General features: G+C 42.6%; 1 protein-coding gene across 4 annotated transcripts; it reads right to left on the reverse strand.

Moving 5' to 3' along the window:
- Window positions 1–2713: 2713 nt before the first annotated feature.
- On the reverse strand, window positions 2714–16792 carry tnk1 (tyrosine kinase, non-receptor, 1). 4 transcript variants are annotated; one of them, XM_083992350.1, is made up of 15 exons: window positions 16061–16792; window positions 15505–15757; window positions 12820–12998; window positions 11995–12065; window positions 11709–11894; window positions 10622–10774; window positions 9693–9970; window positions 9455–9581; window positions 9124–9270; window positions 7152–7246; window positions 6114–6452; window positions 5739–5803; window positions 3881–4392; window positions 3673–3768; window positions 2714–2961 (listed from the first exon to the last, which is right to left on the reverse strand). In XM_083992350.1, exons 3-15 carry the CDS (start codon window positions 12980–12982, stop codon window positions 2785–2787), a joined length of 2409 nt encoding a protein of 802 aa, XP_083848476.1. In that variant the 5' UTR covers window positions 12983–12998; window positions 15505–15757; window positions 16061–16792; the 3' UTR covers window positions 2714–2784. The 4 variants fall into 4 exon arrangements, with proteins under 4 accessions (XP_083848476.1, XP_083848479.1, XP_083848478.1 ...); XM_083992353.1 differs by having other exon boundaries at window positions 12820–12994; window positions 15498–15757; XM_083992352.1 differs by having other exon boundaries at window positions 15498–15757.
- Window positions 16793–18379: the final 1587 nt, after the last annotated feature.

An 18379-nucleotide genomic window follows, 5' to 3' on the forward strand; every position in this document is an offset into this window, starting at 1 on the left:
TCCCTCCATCACCAGAAATCAGCCAATATGGTGCCAAATCCAGGATCATTTTATATATGCACTCAAAACAATATTGCACTAATGAACTCTTGAAACCAGACGACTGTCAAGGAGTTTTAAAAAAAACAAACATCTAATTCAGTGCCTGACAGTGGCAGCCATGTTGCCAGGTCTCTTCACACTCCATCCAATCCGTAGACATGTCGTCTATTTTAAAATGTGCACTCCCGGCTGAAAGTTGACCTCTGCCAAAGAAAATCAACCTTACACCCTCAATCTACTAGTCTTTTTCAGTGCCTACACAGAAATGAATGGATGGACTTCACCATATCACTTGTTTGAATATGCTTTATACTACACTGGCATTAACATTTCATATCAATGTTGTATTTTAACGATTATTAATATGGTATATGAAGTATATATATATATATAAGTGTAAGACTGCTGACGTGCGTAGTGCTGTACATATAGCCAAGCTAGCGGCCAGCCGTGTGTGTCTGTTGGTTTCCCTCCCCGTCTATGAAATGTTGTGCCATCCAGTCCTGTTCCCTTTAAAACCACCACTCCTAATGACTTCATTCATCCTTTCACTTTTTATTTAGCACCATCTTTAGTTTGATTTGCTCTCTCCCTGCGTTTGTGACCAAATGCATGCAAACTTTATTACAAACCTCATTATCCTCAGCTGTATCTCCTTGTGAAGCGATATGTTAGCATGTAAGCAAGCTAAATAAACAGGGTTAACGTTTTGAATATTACACCTGGTTAACATACAGCATATTAGCATTCACTTTAACACATTTAGCTTAAAGCTCTGTACAGCCACATACTGTAGTTTTAATGTTCTCATTAACATAATATAGGAACACATGTAATTCGAACTAAAATAAGGATATAAAAAACACTAGGAAACCTAATTATTAGCCACATTTAACCAGCTATTGTGATAATTAATGGGAGAGTTATTGAAGCCTGTTAATCATAGGTGCTAACAGTATTTACCAAAGTGCTCTTTCTCTACCTCTATACTGCCTTTCTCTCCCCAGAAGCACCCTGTGTGTCTTCAACCCTTTTGTACATATGCTAACAAATCTGTAGTAAGGTCTGCAGGGTAAAACCTCTCTTGTGTTTTTAGTTGTAGCCATGGGGACTGATGCCATGGTCCAACCTCGCCCTCCAGTTTCTCCAGACACCACTGTGTTGGACCAGAGCCAGTTCAAAGACAGGAAGGAGAGAGAGAGAGGGAGACAATGTGGGTTAAGGGTTAAGTTGAATGACATTTTGAGGAAACAGTGGAAATTAAAAACAAAACAAAAAAAGGAAAAGTTGAGGTCAGTGAGTGTTGATCTGCTCTGGAAAACCAAACCGGTGGCGTGTCCGGGGGCATGTGAATGTGAATGTGAAGCGTTTTTAGCTCATTTTGCAGGTTCATGTTTGCATATGTGGCTGTTTGATGCAGCTTCTTGAATATCATTTTTCGTTTTTTTTAAATCATGCTTGGGAAACAACATGGGTGTGCCTCCAATGAGGCTTCGTTGCCACTAGTGCTCTCATATCCACTCTCTGTTGACGCTGCCTGTAAGTGAATGTGTTATTCTCTCTGCATGTGTGCAGTCTGACCTCTCATGAAGAAAAAAGAAAGAGGCCATAGGACGTAAAATACATTTAATTACTAACTTTTTTAAGCTGGCAGCACATCTGTTTCTTGTGTTTCTATCAAAACCATTTTATATCATTTTCATACAACTTCCGGTGTCTTGTGTTTGTTAAATAATTTTTTTACAGAAAAAAAACAACAACATACCTTGTAGTCTGAAAAATAAAACAAATGTTATATCAAACCGTCGTCAGTGTTGTGTTGCTCCGCTGCGTTGTCCAGGAAATTCTGGGGAAAGCCCACATCTGGTTGTGCTTGGAAAAAATGACTTGTGAGGGAAATCTAGTCTCTAATTTTCTGGCGCATGAGACCTGTTCCACTAAAACTCTCTGGCAACCTTTTTCAACACACTTTATTGGTGTCAGTCTGTGCTTCCTTACAGTCTTATCTGTTCGCATTCATGTTAACAGAAAGATTATACCCATGCCCTACTTTAAATACAACAACAGGAGACACAGCGAGGGCCTGACTGCTCCACCTCCTGGAAGCAAGTGAGAAATACAAGCTCTGGACTAAGGAGCATGTCTGCACATGTCCAATGCTGAGTCCAGGGAATACTAAAAGAGATGGTTAAGTTATTTCAATGGAAGCATGTGAGGTTGTTTTAATCATCCTTCATTAAGAAAATATTAAAATAACACTATTTATATATCTACATGCCTCTATATGCCAAAACATGAACACAATCTGTCCTCAAGACTTGGCCAATGTTTGATACTTTGATGTGTAAAATCAGATCAGACCAGATGATCAATTTTATTAAACAAAACAACAATTTCTAAAACTGTATTGAAATTCATTAAGATACAAAAACTATTTGCAAATGACATTTGGACTGTGCAGGAAAATGTCTCATTGAAAAAATACAAAAAAACCCAAAACTAATAAAAAATAGTTGTCAGAAACAGAACGTCTTGCTTTGTACAATCATCCATCTTCATTGTTCTGTTGTAATCTCCACTGGACCGACATCCCATCCCACGCCTGTGTCCATATCTACGTGGTGTTTCACTGCTGTACCGTCAATCTCCAAAGGGTCCAAAGGATTGTCACTGTAAAACTCATCCATTCACATATTAATGAAAGGTCAAATCAGCCAGAGAGAGGGTGGGTGGGTGAGCGCTTCACACTCGTCTCTCTGCGCTGATCGCAGGCCGCTCCCTCTCTGCCGGGCCGGGCCTGTTGTCCTGGGACCATCGCAGGAGGTAGCGACTGGCCAGCTGCAGGTTCCACTGGTACCTGGACAGGATCCTGACGCAGTCCTCTTTGGAGCAGAGGCTGAGCGAGTACAGCTGCTCCAGCTGAACGGGACAGAGACAGAGAGGACAGGGCTTAGAGGCGGCTATCGATACTCAATGATGATGAATAAACAAAACCTGAGGTCAGGCAACTGATGAGTATTTGCTTTCTGAAAATAGGTGTTTTGCATCAACATTCAACTATGAAACACCTGGAAAACACATGATGTGACATCACTAGGTGGGTGTGGCCTGTAGTGCAAGGTGTCTGTTTTTGTAAGAAGTTTTTGCAGGAGATGCATCAGAAAATTACAACCAGACCAACCTGTACTCCTATTTCAAAATTTGGCTTTATTTTGAAAAATATAGACAAAAATAGCATACTGTCTATCATACATTGCTGTGTATTAGCAGCAGATGCAGACAGGGCCATTGTATAGGGGAGAAAGGTGATAATAATTCTAGGGGCCCAGCGCCCAGTAGGGCCCACAAAAAACCCAAGTAGTCTAATCTTTGTGTGACTGAATTATTCTGCATAAGACCCTGACTAATACTCATAGTAATGCTGCATTAGCATCAAAATAAAGTAGGCTAAATAAAAAATGATAATACATACGTAGTCTAAGAAAAAAAAGTGGAAAAGTCAGGGGGTAGGGGCCCATTTTGGTATTCTTTCAGGGGCCCCAGAATTCCTAGCAACGGCCCTGGATGCAGATGGATCTATGTTTATGTTATATTTCATACAGTGGTGTCGACATTTTCTCATGTTCTGACCTTGAGTTGTTGCTCGGCTCGCACCGGGTTCCAGTCGCTGCGCTGAAGTGCGATACGAACCTCGTCAGTGGTCACTCCGTGTACTGCCTCCATCACCTGACCACAGCAGAGCAGAGAGATAAAAACTTATACATGTATTTGAATCCCTTGAACCAAAAAGGAAAAAAACTTCTGTGCTTCTAAAACAGGAGGAACTTCTTCTTCATACCTGCGCGATGAGACCGTCTTTTGTGTTCTGCACGTGAGGCGACTTCTCCCTCCTGTCCCTCTCCCGATACCTCTCCCTGTACCTCTCCCTGTTGTCTGTGTGGTCATCCAGCATCGGGGTGGAGCGCGCCATGGGGGCCATCTTGGTCAGGTTGGAGCCTCCGACGCCCGGCGGAGGCAGGTGCTGGGGCTGAGGTTGAGGTTGTTGAGGTTGTGGCTGCGTCGGAGGGGGGGGCGGGACCACCTGTGCGGGCCAGAGGGCGACTGGGCCCTGGTTTCCTGGGGGTCTCCTCTGGGACCGGACGTTCAAGCGTTTCAGGTTGGGGGGCGGCGGGCGAGGAGGGGGCACGATGCTGGCCTCGCTGAAGCGACGGGGGTCCTGCTGCATCACCACGCTTTGAGCTGCCATGACGGGGGGCATGAGTTTGCCGTGCTGGTCCACTCTGACCACTCCCACCGTGTGGGCTCGAGGCCGCTGTTCACTCAACACCGACTCCAGGCTCCGAGACATACCTGAAGACACAGGGAGCATCAGTCAGAGTTAAATATAACCAGTCTACACTGCAAAAACTCAAATCTTTCCAAGAATATTTGTCTTATTTCTTGTCAAAATGTCTCATTTTAGTCAAAATGAATCTCTTTCCACTTAAAATAAGACTCATCACCTAAAAATGAACTTGTTTTTAGATAATTTTCACTTGTTTCAAACATATTTTCACTTTAAATAAGTAGAAAAATCTGCCAGTGAAAGCAAGTTTTTTGTGCTTGTAATAAGAAAGAAAAACTTGCTCCACTATCAGATTTTTCTACTTATTTCAAGTGAAAATATGCTTGAAAGAGTCTAAAAACAAGCTACTTTTTAATGTGATGAGTCTTATTTTAAGTATAATGAGATTTGTTTTGACTAGAAATAAGACAAATATTCTTGGTAAGATTTTGAGTTTTTGGAGTGTATAATATAATATAGACTGGTAGCAGTGTTATGATGCCTACAAACACCAGTAGGGGGCAGACTGGCCAAAAATAATTAGATAGCATAAAAAATATAATAAACAGAAGAACATTTAAAAACAGAATTCATGAATATATGAATCAAAAACACTGAAACACACTGGCACAGTGATGGTGTAAACGTGAGCAGAGGGGGTACAGAGAATAGTAGCCACTGAAAGTCATTCACAATTTTTCCTTGTGGTCTAAAATCAAAAAGTAAAAGTAGTATTTTTCTACGTTGGAAGTCTCGTTCGTTTCTAATCCACCTGGAATCAAGTCTCATCAACAAACTAAAAAACCCTCCCTGGCGGTAATAATAATTCAAAACTGCCTGATTTGAAGGGATGAAGCACAGTGAATTTTATTTGTTGTTATTAGTTATTTATTAATCCCTCTTTTACTTGTATTTATAGGTCTGTGTACCTATTGCTTTAAGATGCACCATTAGGGACTCTGTGGATGGGTGGGTGTGGTCAACTTGTTTGTTTGTTCTGTGATAAAGCAAAAACAAATCGGTTTCCATATCTCTGTCTGTGCTACACTGCCCTCAATAAAAAGAAAGTTGATTTTTTTGCGTGAAATTTAAATTATTTACTTATGTTTTCAATGGGGTTTATTTATTGAGTAGATCACAGGAGCTAATGGGGATCCACATTAAGAAGTAAAAGTTAATAGTAGGTAATGAGGATGTGATGGAAAACAGACTGAGGCTTTAACTGTCCATTTTATAAATCAGTCCAGACAATGTTTAAGTTGTGTAAAGTGCATGATTATAACACCCAACACCACCCAGGTGATGCTGGGTTAAGCCATGACGTTTGACATACACTGACAGTTTGTCTAACAGGTGTATTTTTAGCTCATACCTGCCATTTTCTGCAGGTTGGATCCCTCCTTCTCTCTGGCAGGACTCGGCCTCCAGCTGCCGCTGCTGCACAGGTCAGAAAAGTAAACACATTAGTTTGACAGCTGTTTTGTGTGACAACAGGTGAGCAGTTCAGTCCTGCATCCAAGTCATTCTGCAATAAAAAACTCAGACTCAGTGACCTGAGGCAGCTGTTTATAAGATTTTCTTCTTTAACTGCTGCAGTTGATTTAAGTCATCACTTGTTTTTATGTGAATAAAAAAATGAGCCAAACACAATCTGACTGTTTTATCACACTGAGTAAACTATCAAAAAGATCATTCTGGGCACTAAGCTGCCCTTCAGAATAAAAGCCAACGTTAAACCGTCACTGACTCGTCCAGGTGTTCTGGCGTCCCCCAGCAGCGGTCAGGCTTGATGTCTCCGTGCCCGGTGTGCTGCAGACTGCCCTTCAGAGGGGCTGAGATGAGGCCAGAGCTGGAGGCTGGGATGCCCCCGGGGTTCCCGGAGGGTGCGGGAGGAGCAGCTACCCCAGGGGGGGGCATTTTCCCGGAGGGTGCAGGAGGAGCAGCTACCCCAGGGGGCGGCATTTTCCCGGAGGGTGCAGGAGGAACAGCTACCCCAGGGAAGGGCATCGGCACCGTGAGGCTCGCGGGAAACCAACCGACCGCCAGCGTCCTGTGATTCTGACCTCTCCACTCACTCAGCTCCAGACTGAACAGAGAAAGAGACAAAACATTTAGTTAGAAACCCAATTAAGATCAAAATATTGAAAGTTTTGGTAACTCTTTAATTTACAGGCCGCTAATTAAGTGATAATGTCAAGAAATAGCCAAGAAATAATGGTCAATTTCATAGCAGTGTCATGTTTTTCATAGAGGCAAAAGATTACACATGCTTTTCATGCTTTTTTTTGGGAAAGGCCAGAATTTTCCTAACCCCCCTTGCAACTGACTGTTATTTCTGGGCTATATAAGCAAACAATCGTTATTTCTTGGCTATTTCTCGACATTACTATGATATTTACTGTTATTTCTAGGCTTTTTCTAGACCTTATGATGCAATTTCTTGTTATTTCTTGGCTATTTCTTGACATTATCACGTAATTAACGGCCTGTAGAATAAGAGAGTTACAGTTTTTTTATTGGTTTTACATGTTTGTTTGTTTTTTGGACTCCACTTGTTCATGTGCAACAAACAACTGAAAACACTGTGAAGTCCACTTCAGAGCTACTTGTACAAACAAAAACAAGGCAGAGTGCGTTCAAGGACTCCATGAGCTCACGGCTGGAATGCACTTTAGTGAACAAGAGGATTTAAAAACCCTGTTTCATCTCAACAAAAGCCCATTGTGCCGGTCAAAGTTCTTCTCTTTTACGCTCTTGGCCCCACCCTCCTTTTCCCTTCACCCACCCGTGGTCTATGACTGTCACAAGGTCGTTGGTCACCAGTGTGAGTTTCCTCGGTTCAGAAAAGTCCCTTGTCGCTTGCACCTCCATTGGTTTCGCCTGTTAAAGGGAGAAAGAGAAAATGAGGAAGGAAAACACAAAGACAAACTGAGAGGCGTTTTTAAAGGGATAGTAGCATTTTTTTTTAAAGTGGGGTTGTATGATCTACAAATAGCCCCTAAGTACTTTAATTGCAGTCGAAGACTCTCTGCACTCCTCCTGTTAGCAACGCCAGCCCATAATAGCCCTGCCCAGAGATTTATAACATACAGTGTTGTGAACAGACCCAAAGAAACAGCCTATTTTCACGGCCTAAAAGAGGTTTTACCTGAAAAATAATACACAGTTCCATTGTTCGCTATAATATAATTTTTTCCAGCCCTTCAAAGTGCAGGAAAAACACAGTTTTTATTTGGACCTAACCAACTCACGTATCCCTCCGCCCAGGGTTAGCGCCCGCCGATCAGCAGTTGGTTAGCTCCAAATAAAAACTGTGTTTTTCCTGCACTTTGAGGGGCTGGAAAAACGTATATTATAGCAAACAATGGAACTGTGTATTTTTTTTCATGTAAAACCTCTTTTAGGCCGTGAAAATAGGCCGTTTCTTTGGGTCCATTCACAACACTGTATGTTGTAAATCTCTGGGCAGGGCTATTATGGGCTGGCGTTGCTAACAGGAGGAGTGCAGAGAGTCTTCGACTGCAATTAACTCATTGAGTGCCATTGACGTATATATACGTCAATCAAAATCCAACGCTTGAGTGCCATTGACGTATATATACGTCAAATGCAGTTTTCTGCGGCTGGTAAATGGGGACGCTGTTGCGCAGACTGTGAGTAATTTTGGGGCTTCTGGGATGTGTAGAACGAAGAAGACTGTAGATCAGAGCAAGAAGTGAAGAGGAAGGAGAAGACGAGTGCGATCGGTACAGAGATAAAAAAGTTGGGAAAAGTTTCTATTTCTAGAGAAAAACGACGGGCAGAGCCTGGAACAAGTGTAACGTGGAGCTGGAGGAAAGCTTAGCCACGGATGCTATTAGCATAGCTCCAGCATGAAGTGATCGGAGGAGGCAGGAAAGGTAAACTGATCTAGATGATAAGCACCGAAATGCCGAAGCGAAAGCGGATCGCGGAGTCAGTTTCACCAGTTGCTGTCTAACCGACGTGACGACGAACCGAGAGATCAGCGCGGTGCGTCGCTGCCGCGGCCGCGTCCAGCACAGAGGCTGGAGACGCCATGACGTCTCCCTCCCTCCTTCAGAGACGAAGGGAAGCAGCAGGAGGAGAAGTAGGAGAGGGGAGGGGCAGAGAGGGGGTGAGGGGAGGGGGGGGGGGGGGAGAGGGTGAGGGGGCAGCAACTGCAGGAGGAGTAGGAGAGCAGGCATCACTCTGCAGAGTAGGACTCCTACTTGTTGTATTTTTTATTTTTATTTTTTTTTTGTACAATGAAAAAACATGTGAAATGAAATTTTCAGACGTCTTACATGTTTTTGAAGCCAAAATTAAAACGGATAAATCACTGTTTTTCTTGAGAGACTCTCATTCACAAAAATGCATTTTTCTCAGCTTTCTAGAAAAAAAGTGGTCTTTTTGGTGCAACCAGGCTCTATTCAACTTAAGATAAATTAAGAATGGAACAAGGTACAAACAAATGGTTTTTCCCTAGTTAAATAGAGAGTCTCCTCTTTCCTTTGAGCTATTTTGTGTTTTCAGAGTCATAATACAAAATATTCTCTTGGTCTTAAAATATTACTCAAAATGCCCCGAAACGCTGGCACATGGCACTGACCATTTTATAAAAGGGCTGGCACTCAATGAGTTAAAGTACTTAGGGGCTATTTGTAGATCATACAACCCCACTTTAAAAAAAAATGCTACTATCCCTTTAATTCAGGCCACAGGTTGTGACATAAATAAAAACGTATAAATGTTCATACCTCAGCCACCATGGTGCTGAGCTGGGCGAAGCTGGGTCTGTCGCCGGCGCTGCAGGCCCAGCACTTCCTCATGACGCCGTACAGCTCCTGAGGGCAATCCGGAGGTTTCTCCAGACGCTCGCCCTCCCGCTCCACGCGCCACAAGATCTGCAACGGCGGCAAGAGAGTGAATGTCAGGAATACTTTAATCACTGAGTCACAGAGTGCGTCAAAAGAAAGTGTTTAGGGTGTGGACGCATTCCAAACAAACGAAGACAAACGCGCCGACTGACTGACTGGCACGGGTACAAAACACTGACAGCTCTGACGGGAGTTGACAACAAGTGCGTACCTGTCGACCCGACAGACCGAACCAGGGCTCCTCGCAGTAGGTGAACATCTCCCACAGGGTGACGCCGAACATCCACACGTCCGAGGCGTGGGAGAAGGAGCCGACACGGAGGCTCTCCGGAGCGCACCTGGAAGAAAAGAAATGCAGAAAGACCAGAAGGTGAGCGAAAGATGCAAAAAATGTAATGATCATTTCCTTGTTCAGCTTTGAATCTCTCCCAAGAGTCTCTCACTCTCACCAAGCGAACGGGATGCGTCTGTGCGCCGACATGACGTAGTGATCGACCTCCTGGGTCAGGCCTCGCATCAGGCCGAAGTCGCCGATCTTCACCGTCTCCCTGGAGGCCAGCAGCACGTTCCTGGCGGCCAGGTCCCTGTGGATGTACCTCCTGGTCTCCAGGTACTCCATCCCCGCCACGATCTGGGTGGCGAAGAGCCAGAGGCGGACCAGCGGGTACTCGTACTGACGCGAGCGCAGGGTGTCGTATAGTGAACCCAAGGGGGCCAGCTCTGTCACCTGGAGCAGAGAGAAACAGGCCAGCGTGAACTCCAGCTTCTGAATTCATCTTGGCTTTAAAGGGATAGTTCAACATTTTGGCAAATTGGCCCATTGCCATAATCCCTATAGTTTTAGCAGTAGGTTCGTTACCTTTAATTGTCGGTGCAAACTATTTTTAGGAGCGGAGCAGAGCCGCGAGCTGCTCAGAGCTACGCTACGGAGACTCATGGGATTTCTTGGTTTCCCTCATCAAACTCATCAAATACACAATCCAAAAACTCTAAAATGCTCTCGTAGACAAGTTGTGACCTGCACATCCACCACGCTATGAGATAATACGGAACATGACGAGACCGATAGCGTTATCTCATAGCGTGGTGAATGTGCAGGTCACAACTTGTCCACGAGAGCGTGGAGTTAGAGTTGTTGGATTGTAAATTTGATGAGTTTGATGAGGGAAACCAAGAAACCCCATTAGTCTCCGTAGTGTAGCGCTGAGCAACTCACGGCTCTGCTCCGCCGTTCTAAAAACAGCTTGCACCGACAATTAAAGGTAACAAACCTACTGCTAAGACTATAGGGATTATGGCAATGGGTCAATTTGCCAACATGTTGAACTATCCCTTTAACAGATTCACTCGTCACATCTATCAGTTCAAACCAACTCACCATCTTGAGCGGCTGTGTGAGCACCACGCCGTAGAGTCGTATGATGTTGGGGTGATCCAACGACTGCATGATGGTCACTTCCTGGAGGAAGTCCGTCAGCGTGTCCGTCTGCCTGGACATGCTGCTCCTCAGAGACTTCACCGCTACAGGCAGCTGACGGGAGATAAGAGGCAAACACAGAGGCTCAGAGTCAAACAAAAAACAAAACAGCGACTTCAGCCACAACATCTCTGTGATCATTTTACTCAGTATTCATTTGTTTCCTTTATGTAGTAGTGTATTCTGAATGTAATATTTTTAGGGACTCTGTATGTAAATAAGCATTTTGTAAAAATCCAGCATGTGTGTTTTGTAATCATGTTCATGAACTTGTATTGTCCCAGTTGCATATCTCTGTCTCTGTTATTTCCTGTCATTTCTGTCTAAAGAAATTGCCCAAAAATATTGAAACTTATGAACAAACCCATCCAATCAATCTACAGCTGTTGTGACTTGGCTTTTTAAAAAAAAAATTATCCTAGAAGGCAAAGCATCAAATGGAGGAAACAAAGCTCAAGCTAACACAAGCTTTAAATACAATATTTACACATTCACACCACAAATAATCCCTATCAAAACACTGAACAGTGTCCACCTGATGAACTCAACTCCAATATTTCTTCTCCTTTTAGCTCTGATTTTGGTCGCCACCACCTTCTGAGGGGAAATATCTGACTCTTCTGTTCACCAGATTGGTGAAGGTTTTGTGTTGCTACAGATGTGCCCTGGCCTACAAATTGTATTCACCAGATGTGGCAAAAAATACTTGTGACTCCAGCAAAAGGTAATTGAAAATCACATATAAAAATTCCTTTTCCCACTAAAATCATGATGGAAATTCATCAAATAATCGCAGTGCTGCTCTTTATAACAACCTTCTCATGAAGAGCTTAAAATAACAAGATGTTCAGTCAAGAGAAATAAAAGCAGTTACCACTTTGATACCCCTATTGATAAATGTATTTGATTTGTACCGGAAACATTTGACAAAAGAGTCACCATCTATTTCATTTTACAATTTTGCTGCTTTTATAAAACTGTCCCTTACCACTCTCCCAGTGGGTGTGTGCCACTCTGCCCTCTTCACCACCCCGAAGGACCCGGAGCCCAGTTTCTCAGCCAGGACCAGCTCGCTGTCCTGGATCAGACAGGGGAGAGTCCGGCTGCCCCCGTCCTGGCTCTGCGCCGGGCCGCTGCACTGCTCCACTCCATCTGGACCGCGACCACTAAGCACCTGTAGGGCGTCAAAAAGTGAATAAAAAACGGCCAAGCCTCATCAGATGTGGTTCACACACACACACACCATCCGCATGAACTCTACGACACTGACAGACCTTAGGGATCCATGGACGGGATCGCGAAGCTGATTTGTGGCGTTTCAGAGCATCCCATAATCTTCGTTGTGCTGAAAAAAAAAAAAAAAAGTTTATCCTCAACATGACTTCTCACAGTTTCATCTCTAACTTTATTATTTTATTAACTTTTTGTATGTGTGTTTGTTTTTTTAATGGACCTTGAGTCTAATAATAAAGTCTATCTACTGTATCTATCTATCTATCTATCTATCTATCTATCTATCTATCTATCTATCTATCTATCTATCTATCTATCTATCTATCTATCTATCTATCTATCTATCTATCTATCTATCTATCAACTGTAGTAAAATAACTACATTAGATATACAATCATCAATTTTACTCATTCTGTGCATTACATTTAATATTTTAAGTGTAATGACATCACTGTGATGATTTAAGGGAATCTATCTGATGTAATGAAACCCATTAAGGCAGTGTTTTTCAACCTTGGGGTCGGTACCCAGAAATTTGTGATGTCAAAATGGGGTCACAAGCCAAAAAAGGTTGGGAACCACTGCATTAAGGAAACTGTGATGATCAAACATGACTTTATGCAAATGGTTCCATCAACAGTGTAAATCCAAATGCTGATTGGGTGAATTCAATAGACCAACACGCCACTGGGTTTAAACAGAGGACAAAACCCTTTGTGCCGGAACCAGTTTGAGCTCCTCTGTGTCTTGTGATGTAACAAACAATCCATTATTAAGAGGAAATCGTCTCTGACAGTCTAGATACTGTACGTACTGATTTTCACCCAGCGTGGATGATCAAAGGAGGCGATCAGATCAGGCTCACCGGGTTTGCTGATTCCTATCTGCTCCAGGTCGGCCTCCTTGACGTAAGCGAAGTGCTCGATGCGGGTGATGTTGAGGCCATCCCTGACGCGCACGTAGAACTTCTCCAACTGGACCTCGGCCAGGAGTTGGTACAGCCACTGAGTGTCCTGGTCCATCAGCATGACCTGGCCGACCTGCCTTTAATGGAGAGGAGGGGATCAAAGTTCACAAGACGTGCACGGACCCTTTTTTGTTTTCTATAAATGCAATGCTTGTATCAAATCTCTCAATCTCTTTCTCATTAGGGATTTCACAATAAAAGCAGGAAACTCAGAATATAGCCACACGTTCCAGTCTGGAGATCTAAGACAAAAACTCCCAGAGATGCACATACCAAACAGTCTTCCACATCTCATTAAAGAGCCTGTTAAACTGCAGCTTTGCTCCCACTTGGGCCTTGTTAAATTACCATGGAGACCAAACAAATAGCCCACAGTGAATGAAGAGGAGGAGACGGAGGAGAAGGAGGAGGAGGAGGGGGGCTGTTGTTCAGCGTGTAGCCGTGTGCCAGCTTTTAACAAGTTGTTTGTTGGTATCCTATGAGGAGGCCTCTCTGTGTCTATGTATCTCACCCTGGCAGCTGCATCACAGAGCCCATTTTCTACAGTATATCAATGTTATACAGACACAAAGAGGAACAATTGAGCAACTTAAACATAGCAAAGTGGAATTTGTGATTTGCATAAACTTCCACTACCAAACAGACAGCTAATTACCTAAATGAGACCAAAAAGCCGAGAGGGAAAACGTTGCCAGACAGTGGAAGAAGAAGAAGAGGGAACAGGTGGATGAGGAGACACAGGTGGCGCAGGAGGTGAAAACACAAATTAAAAGATGTTTTTTCCTCTAAACAAGAAACACGAAGGTCCAGTGTGAGCACAGTGAAAAGAGTTGTGACTCATTTTCAGCCTCTAATGTGACGATCCTGAAAGGAGACACGTTAGCTTCCTGGTGGTTTCAGGGGCACCACCACCAGTCGGACTGGATCCTGTTCACACACCGTTCATGTGACATGACTCAATATAAACTCATTACACTATTTTGGATACCATCTTCCTTCCAAATTGTTTTTCTTTCACATCCTTAATGCTGTGACCTGAGCAATCGCCCTGCCCTGGGTGATTAGTGCAACGATGAGGATGATTCACTATGAGTAACTGCCTTCTGAAAACCTGAAAATGCACAGAATTCATCTTTTCTTTTTTTTTTTTTAATGGATTATAATCTCAAGCCTCTGCACTTTATTTTACTGGAGGCCTGTGCCGCCATAAATCTCCATCTTATCAGCTCACCCAACCCAGCAGGTGAGTCAGGGAAGGCCTTCAACATTCCCATGTCAGCAACCCCTGGAAAAAAATTAACATCCCAACTAAACAACTAGCCCAACTACATTGTGATCAGTTATCAACGCCATTACAACAGAACCAGACATGTGTATACTACGGTGCCAGCCTGGACTTGCATTAATTTCCAGGGACAACTCCCCAATTAATTAGCCTCTAACGTGAGAGAGCAGGAGGCCGATCCTGCACTGGGCTGCGTTCAAAAGAAAAAAAGAAAAACACGCTACAAACACAAAGAGCTCTCTCTGTGTACACACTGATGAATCTTTAACCTGCTCAGCTACTGAAACAACTGCTCTCAGTGCACAGGCATGTGTGACCAAGTTTCCAACTATTTAGATAATAGCTTAATGTGATTGAACAGTGGCTGATTAAACTCACACAGCTTTTTTTTTTTATCGCACACATCTGTATGTGTGGAACTTCAAACTGGCCAGCAGCTCTGTTTACCCAAGTGAAGCTGCGCTGCTGTTGCAGAGCAGAGCTGCTGTTTACACTGCTGGAGATGCCTGTTTCCTCTGTCTGAGGAGTAAATTAAGACGAATCCACGCTGCTACAACTGAAACACTGTCGTTGTTGTTGTTGATCCCTGGCCATGCTTCATTTGCAGAGAAATGCTGTTTTCTCTTGTTATCATAGGAGTGAAAGGTGCGACTCTCACACATCTGCACAGGATGCTGTGCAAGTGTCCACAATATAAAGCTCCAGAGGCAAAGAGTAGCAGGTAAAGATGTAGTAAGGGCTTTTATTTTGGTAAAAAACCAACAGTGATACTGTGCAAAAAATAAATAAATTCAAATCTCAAATTGTATGTGAAGTAAAGTAGCCTATATATACCCCCCTCTTAGAGTTATAATAACATATTATTGACTATTACTGATGGATTGTTGTGTTTACATGTTGTGGAGGTGAAGCTGCAAGAAGCTGCTTTATGAGGATTGATAATGTAAAATAATGAACCATTATCTGTGCTTTATGATCACAGGTTTTGTATATGAACCTTGGGTCAGAGCAGTAACCAACATGGCTGCCATGTAAAGGCACAACAACAGTGTTTTCTTTTAGGATAAATAGACAGAATGTGTAGTGTATTTTATTCCAGAGGGAGAAATTCAAGTTATTTGAGATGTTGTTTAAAACAATAAAGTACCAGATTTAGGCTATAAGTATTACAACTATGATGGAGGATATGCACTTGAATAATTGTTCTCATACCCAGACATACTGTATGTCTGAAACCTGTTTGAATCATAAAGCTCTACATGAGTGGTTCAGTCCAAACCGAGGTACCCACCGTTTACCTGAATAACTCGGTCCTCCGGTGGTTTGGCAGCTGTTTGTTAACCACTGACGCCCCGACACCGGTGATCCATGGTGGGTGGTTGGTTGGTTGGTTTAGAAAAACCGACGGAGGTCTCCGGTTCCCCCCACGAACAACAACAGATCAATCACAGCTGATCTCTGAATCCTCGGCTTCTGCTCAACAATAATCCACAGTCCGGGCTGTCGCTCGTTGAAGCTGCAGAAGTGTTTTATTTGTGTCTTCTCACGTCCCTGTGACACACAACAGGTACACAACAAGTGCACTTGTGATCTACCTGGGTGTTTCGCCTCCTCTCTCTCTCTCTCTCCCTCTCTCTACTCGGTGACCACACCTCTTCCTGAGCTTTCAACACCTCCAGACAACATGACTTTACCTGCACAGGTAGCAGGTAACATCAACTACCGCCGTAATGTGGTCCAACTGGATTAAGTGGAGTCAACACTCATTAACATTGCGCTTTTGTAATTATTCATTGTCACGTTACATATACAGTGATCAATACACAATTGTTTTATTCTCTACAAATCACTTACGCTATAATCCATTACGATCAACTCATGGGTTGCCAAGTTGTGGAAAATCCTCCTTCTGTATGACTTTTTTCCAGACACTTCTCCTTGGGTTGTTTCCTTATAGGCTACTAGAGGAAATGCATTGACATTTATGTAGGCATTGATTATTCACATGTTTACTAACGGACTGTTGAACATACGGTTTATTAAAAACTTATAAATATACAGAATCATAGCCTGCCTATTTGTTTTAATTCAATTTTATGTTTGTGAAGGCTGCAGTTTATGGAGCTGATGAATTCATATTTTGCCCTCACATTTTATTTTATTTTTGATTATTGACAATAAACTGTAGTAAATATTAGAAAAAATAAATCCCAGATACATTTTAGAAACAGCTCAGAGTAAAACAACAGCCATCATAATAATAAAGTTAAATGAACACCATTAAAATAAAATAAAAAAGTGTTTTCCTTGACTGGGTGTACCTAATAAACTGCTAACTGCTTAATAAAGCAATAATAAGGTCACTGTCTTCTGACTCCTTACTGTAATATGATGATGTTTTCAGACATAAACACGTTGCAACACAATGAAACTACCCATTAGTCAGTGTTTATTATGTCTTTCTATAAATAATACAATGATTTTCCTTCATTGGCCGTGATTAACTCCTACGTTTGACCTCAGACGAAACTTTCCAGGCGCTGTGAGTCAAGTCATAGTTTTCTGTCTCTGTCTTCCTCTCCTTCATGCCTCCTTGCTGCAGAACTAGTCGAACAGGATTCCCCCCGCCTGCCCACCCCTTACCTTGCTGTTCATTTGAATGCAAACCAAGCCACACAGTAGTTACAGCACAGGCCCATGGGTGCACTTTGCACTTCCTGGTACAGTATCTCCCCCCTGGTTGCTCCTCCTTCTCCCTCCCTCCCTCCCTCCCTGATTTACTCAACACACACAATAGAGTTCAGACCCTGCAAACAGGAGCGGCTGTGGAGATCTGTTTTCACCTCTTTCATGCACTTTGAACAAAGTTATAAAAGACAGCATAAACACCTGGCTCGTGTTTACTCTTTTAGTTTCAGTTCATAGTGTCAATTTTATGGAAGTTTCCACAAAACAAATGATGCACACATGACACATTTAAGTATAAATTTGAAACCTATTGACGTTCATAACCTCCCTATCATCAGATAGGTATTCAAACTGACACTTCCCAGATCTGATGAGCAGATGAGTCTCCAGGGCCGACAAGAAGTTAGTGGGATGGATGTTTACACTTCAATCCCACGTCTGCAGATACTGAGGCTGAAATTTGTGAGTGTCAGCTTTCAGTGTGGGAAGCTCTGTCTTGTTTCGAGCGTCTCAGAGACAGGGCCGACTGGAGGTGAAGCTACACGACATGTGAATCACTGCAGGGAAAAAAGCAAAATAGCCGTGTGACCAGAGCGGAGGCCTCAGTGAGACTGAGCATTATTCTCACACACACATACGTAACAGAGCTGCCTCAGGGGTGGGCTGCAGATGAGCCTGTCATTATCTTACGGCACTTCCTGTCAAATGACTGAAAAGATGACAGAAGTGGAAGAACAAGCGCACACAATCACACGTTACTAGGAGAGGAGGGAAAATCATGCAGAGCTAAAATCATACTAGTAGTAGCTATTCAAACTCTACCTTGAAAACAACATCCCACGATATGATACAGTAGACTGTTTTTATGATTATTAATGTTCAAAATTATTGTGAATAGTTTTTTTTGTGTTTGTTGTTAACTGGGTGTTGTTTTGTTGTTGTTTTTATTGTTTTATTATAGGCTATTATATTATTTTGTTAATCATAATCCTAATGAACACAATAAATAATTATGGCCACAGACATTTATAAAAACAAATGAATTATTTAAACACCAATAAGCATCAAGCAAACAAACAACAGTCACAATAAGTTGGGAAATTATCTGTTTGTTTGTTTGTTTTTTAAATTATTATAGGAACTTTCCATCCATGATGATACCATACAGTCTATGGACACCAGTGTCTATTTTTTTTATATTATGCAAAACTTTGTTTCACATTTTAGTTTTTCAGAATAATATGCAATCTCTAAAGCACATACGCCAGGGGGAATTTACAAGTTTACAAAAAAATGTTCAAGTTTTCACATAGTAGGGCAGGCTATATTGATAATAGGACACCAGTGACACAGCGCCCTCTACCGTCGCTGTAACGTCACGGCATGACTGTAGGTTCGTCATCACTCTGCGTCAACATGTTTTTTTTTCTTCTTTAAAATACATTTTAATATAAAAACCTATAAATAATCCGTTTTTAATGTTGA

The sequence above is a fragment of the Trachurus trachurus genome, assembly GCF_905171665.1.
Source record: "Trachurus trachurus genome assembly, chromosome: 18".
Lineage (NCBI taxonomy): Eukaryota > Metazoa > Chordata > Actinopteri > Carangiformes > Carangidae > Trachurus > Trachurus trachurus.

Bases quoted from the DNA above. Each gene is read 5' to 3' on its own strand.
- tnk1 (XM_083992350.1), bottom strand. From the start codon at position 12,982: ATGCTGATGGACCAGGACACTCAGTGGCTGTACCAACTCCTGGCCGAG. The intron at 11,895-11,994 runs GTCTGTCAGTGT...GACGCCCTACAG, and splicing joins CCCGTCCATGGATCCCTAAG to GTGCTTAGTGGTCGCGGTCC. The intron at 3,769-3,880 runs GTATGAAGAAGA...TGCTGTGGTCAG, and splicing joins AAGACGGTCTCATCGCGCAG to GTGATGGAGGCAGTACACGG.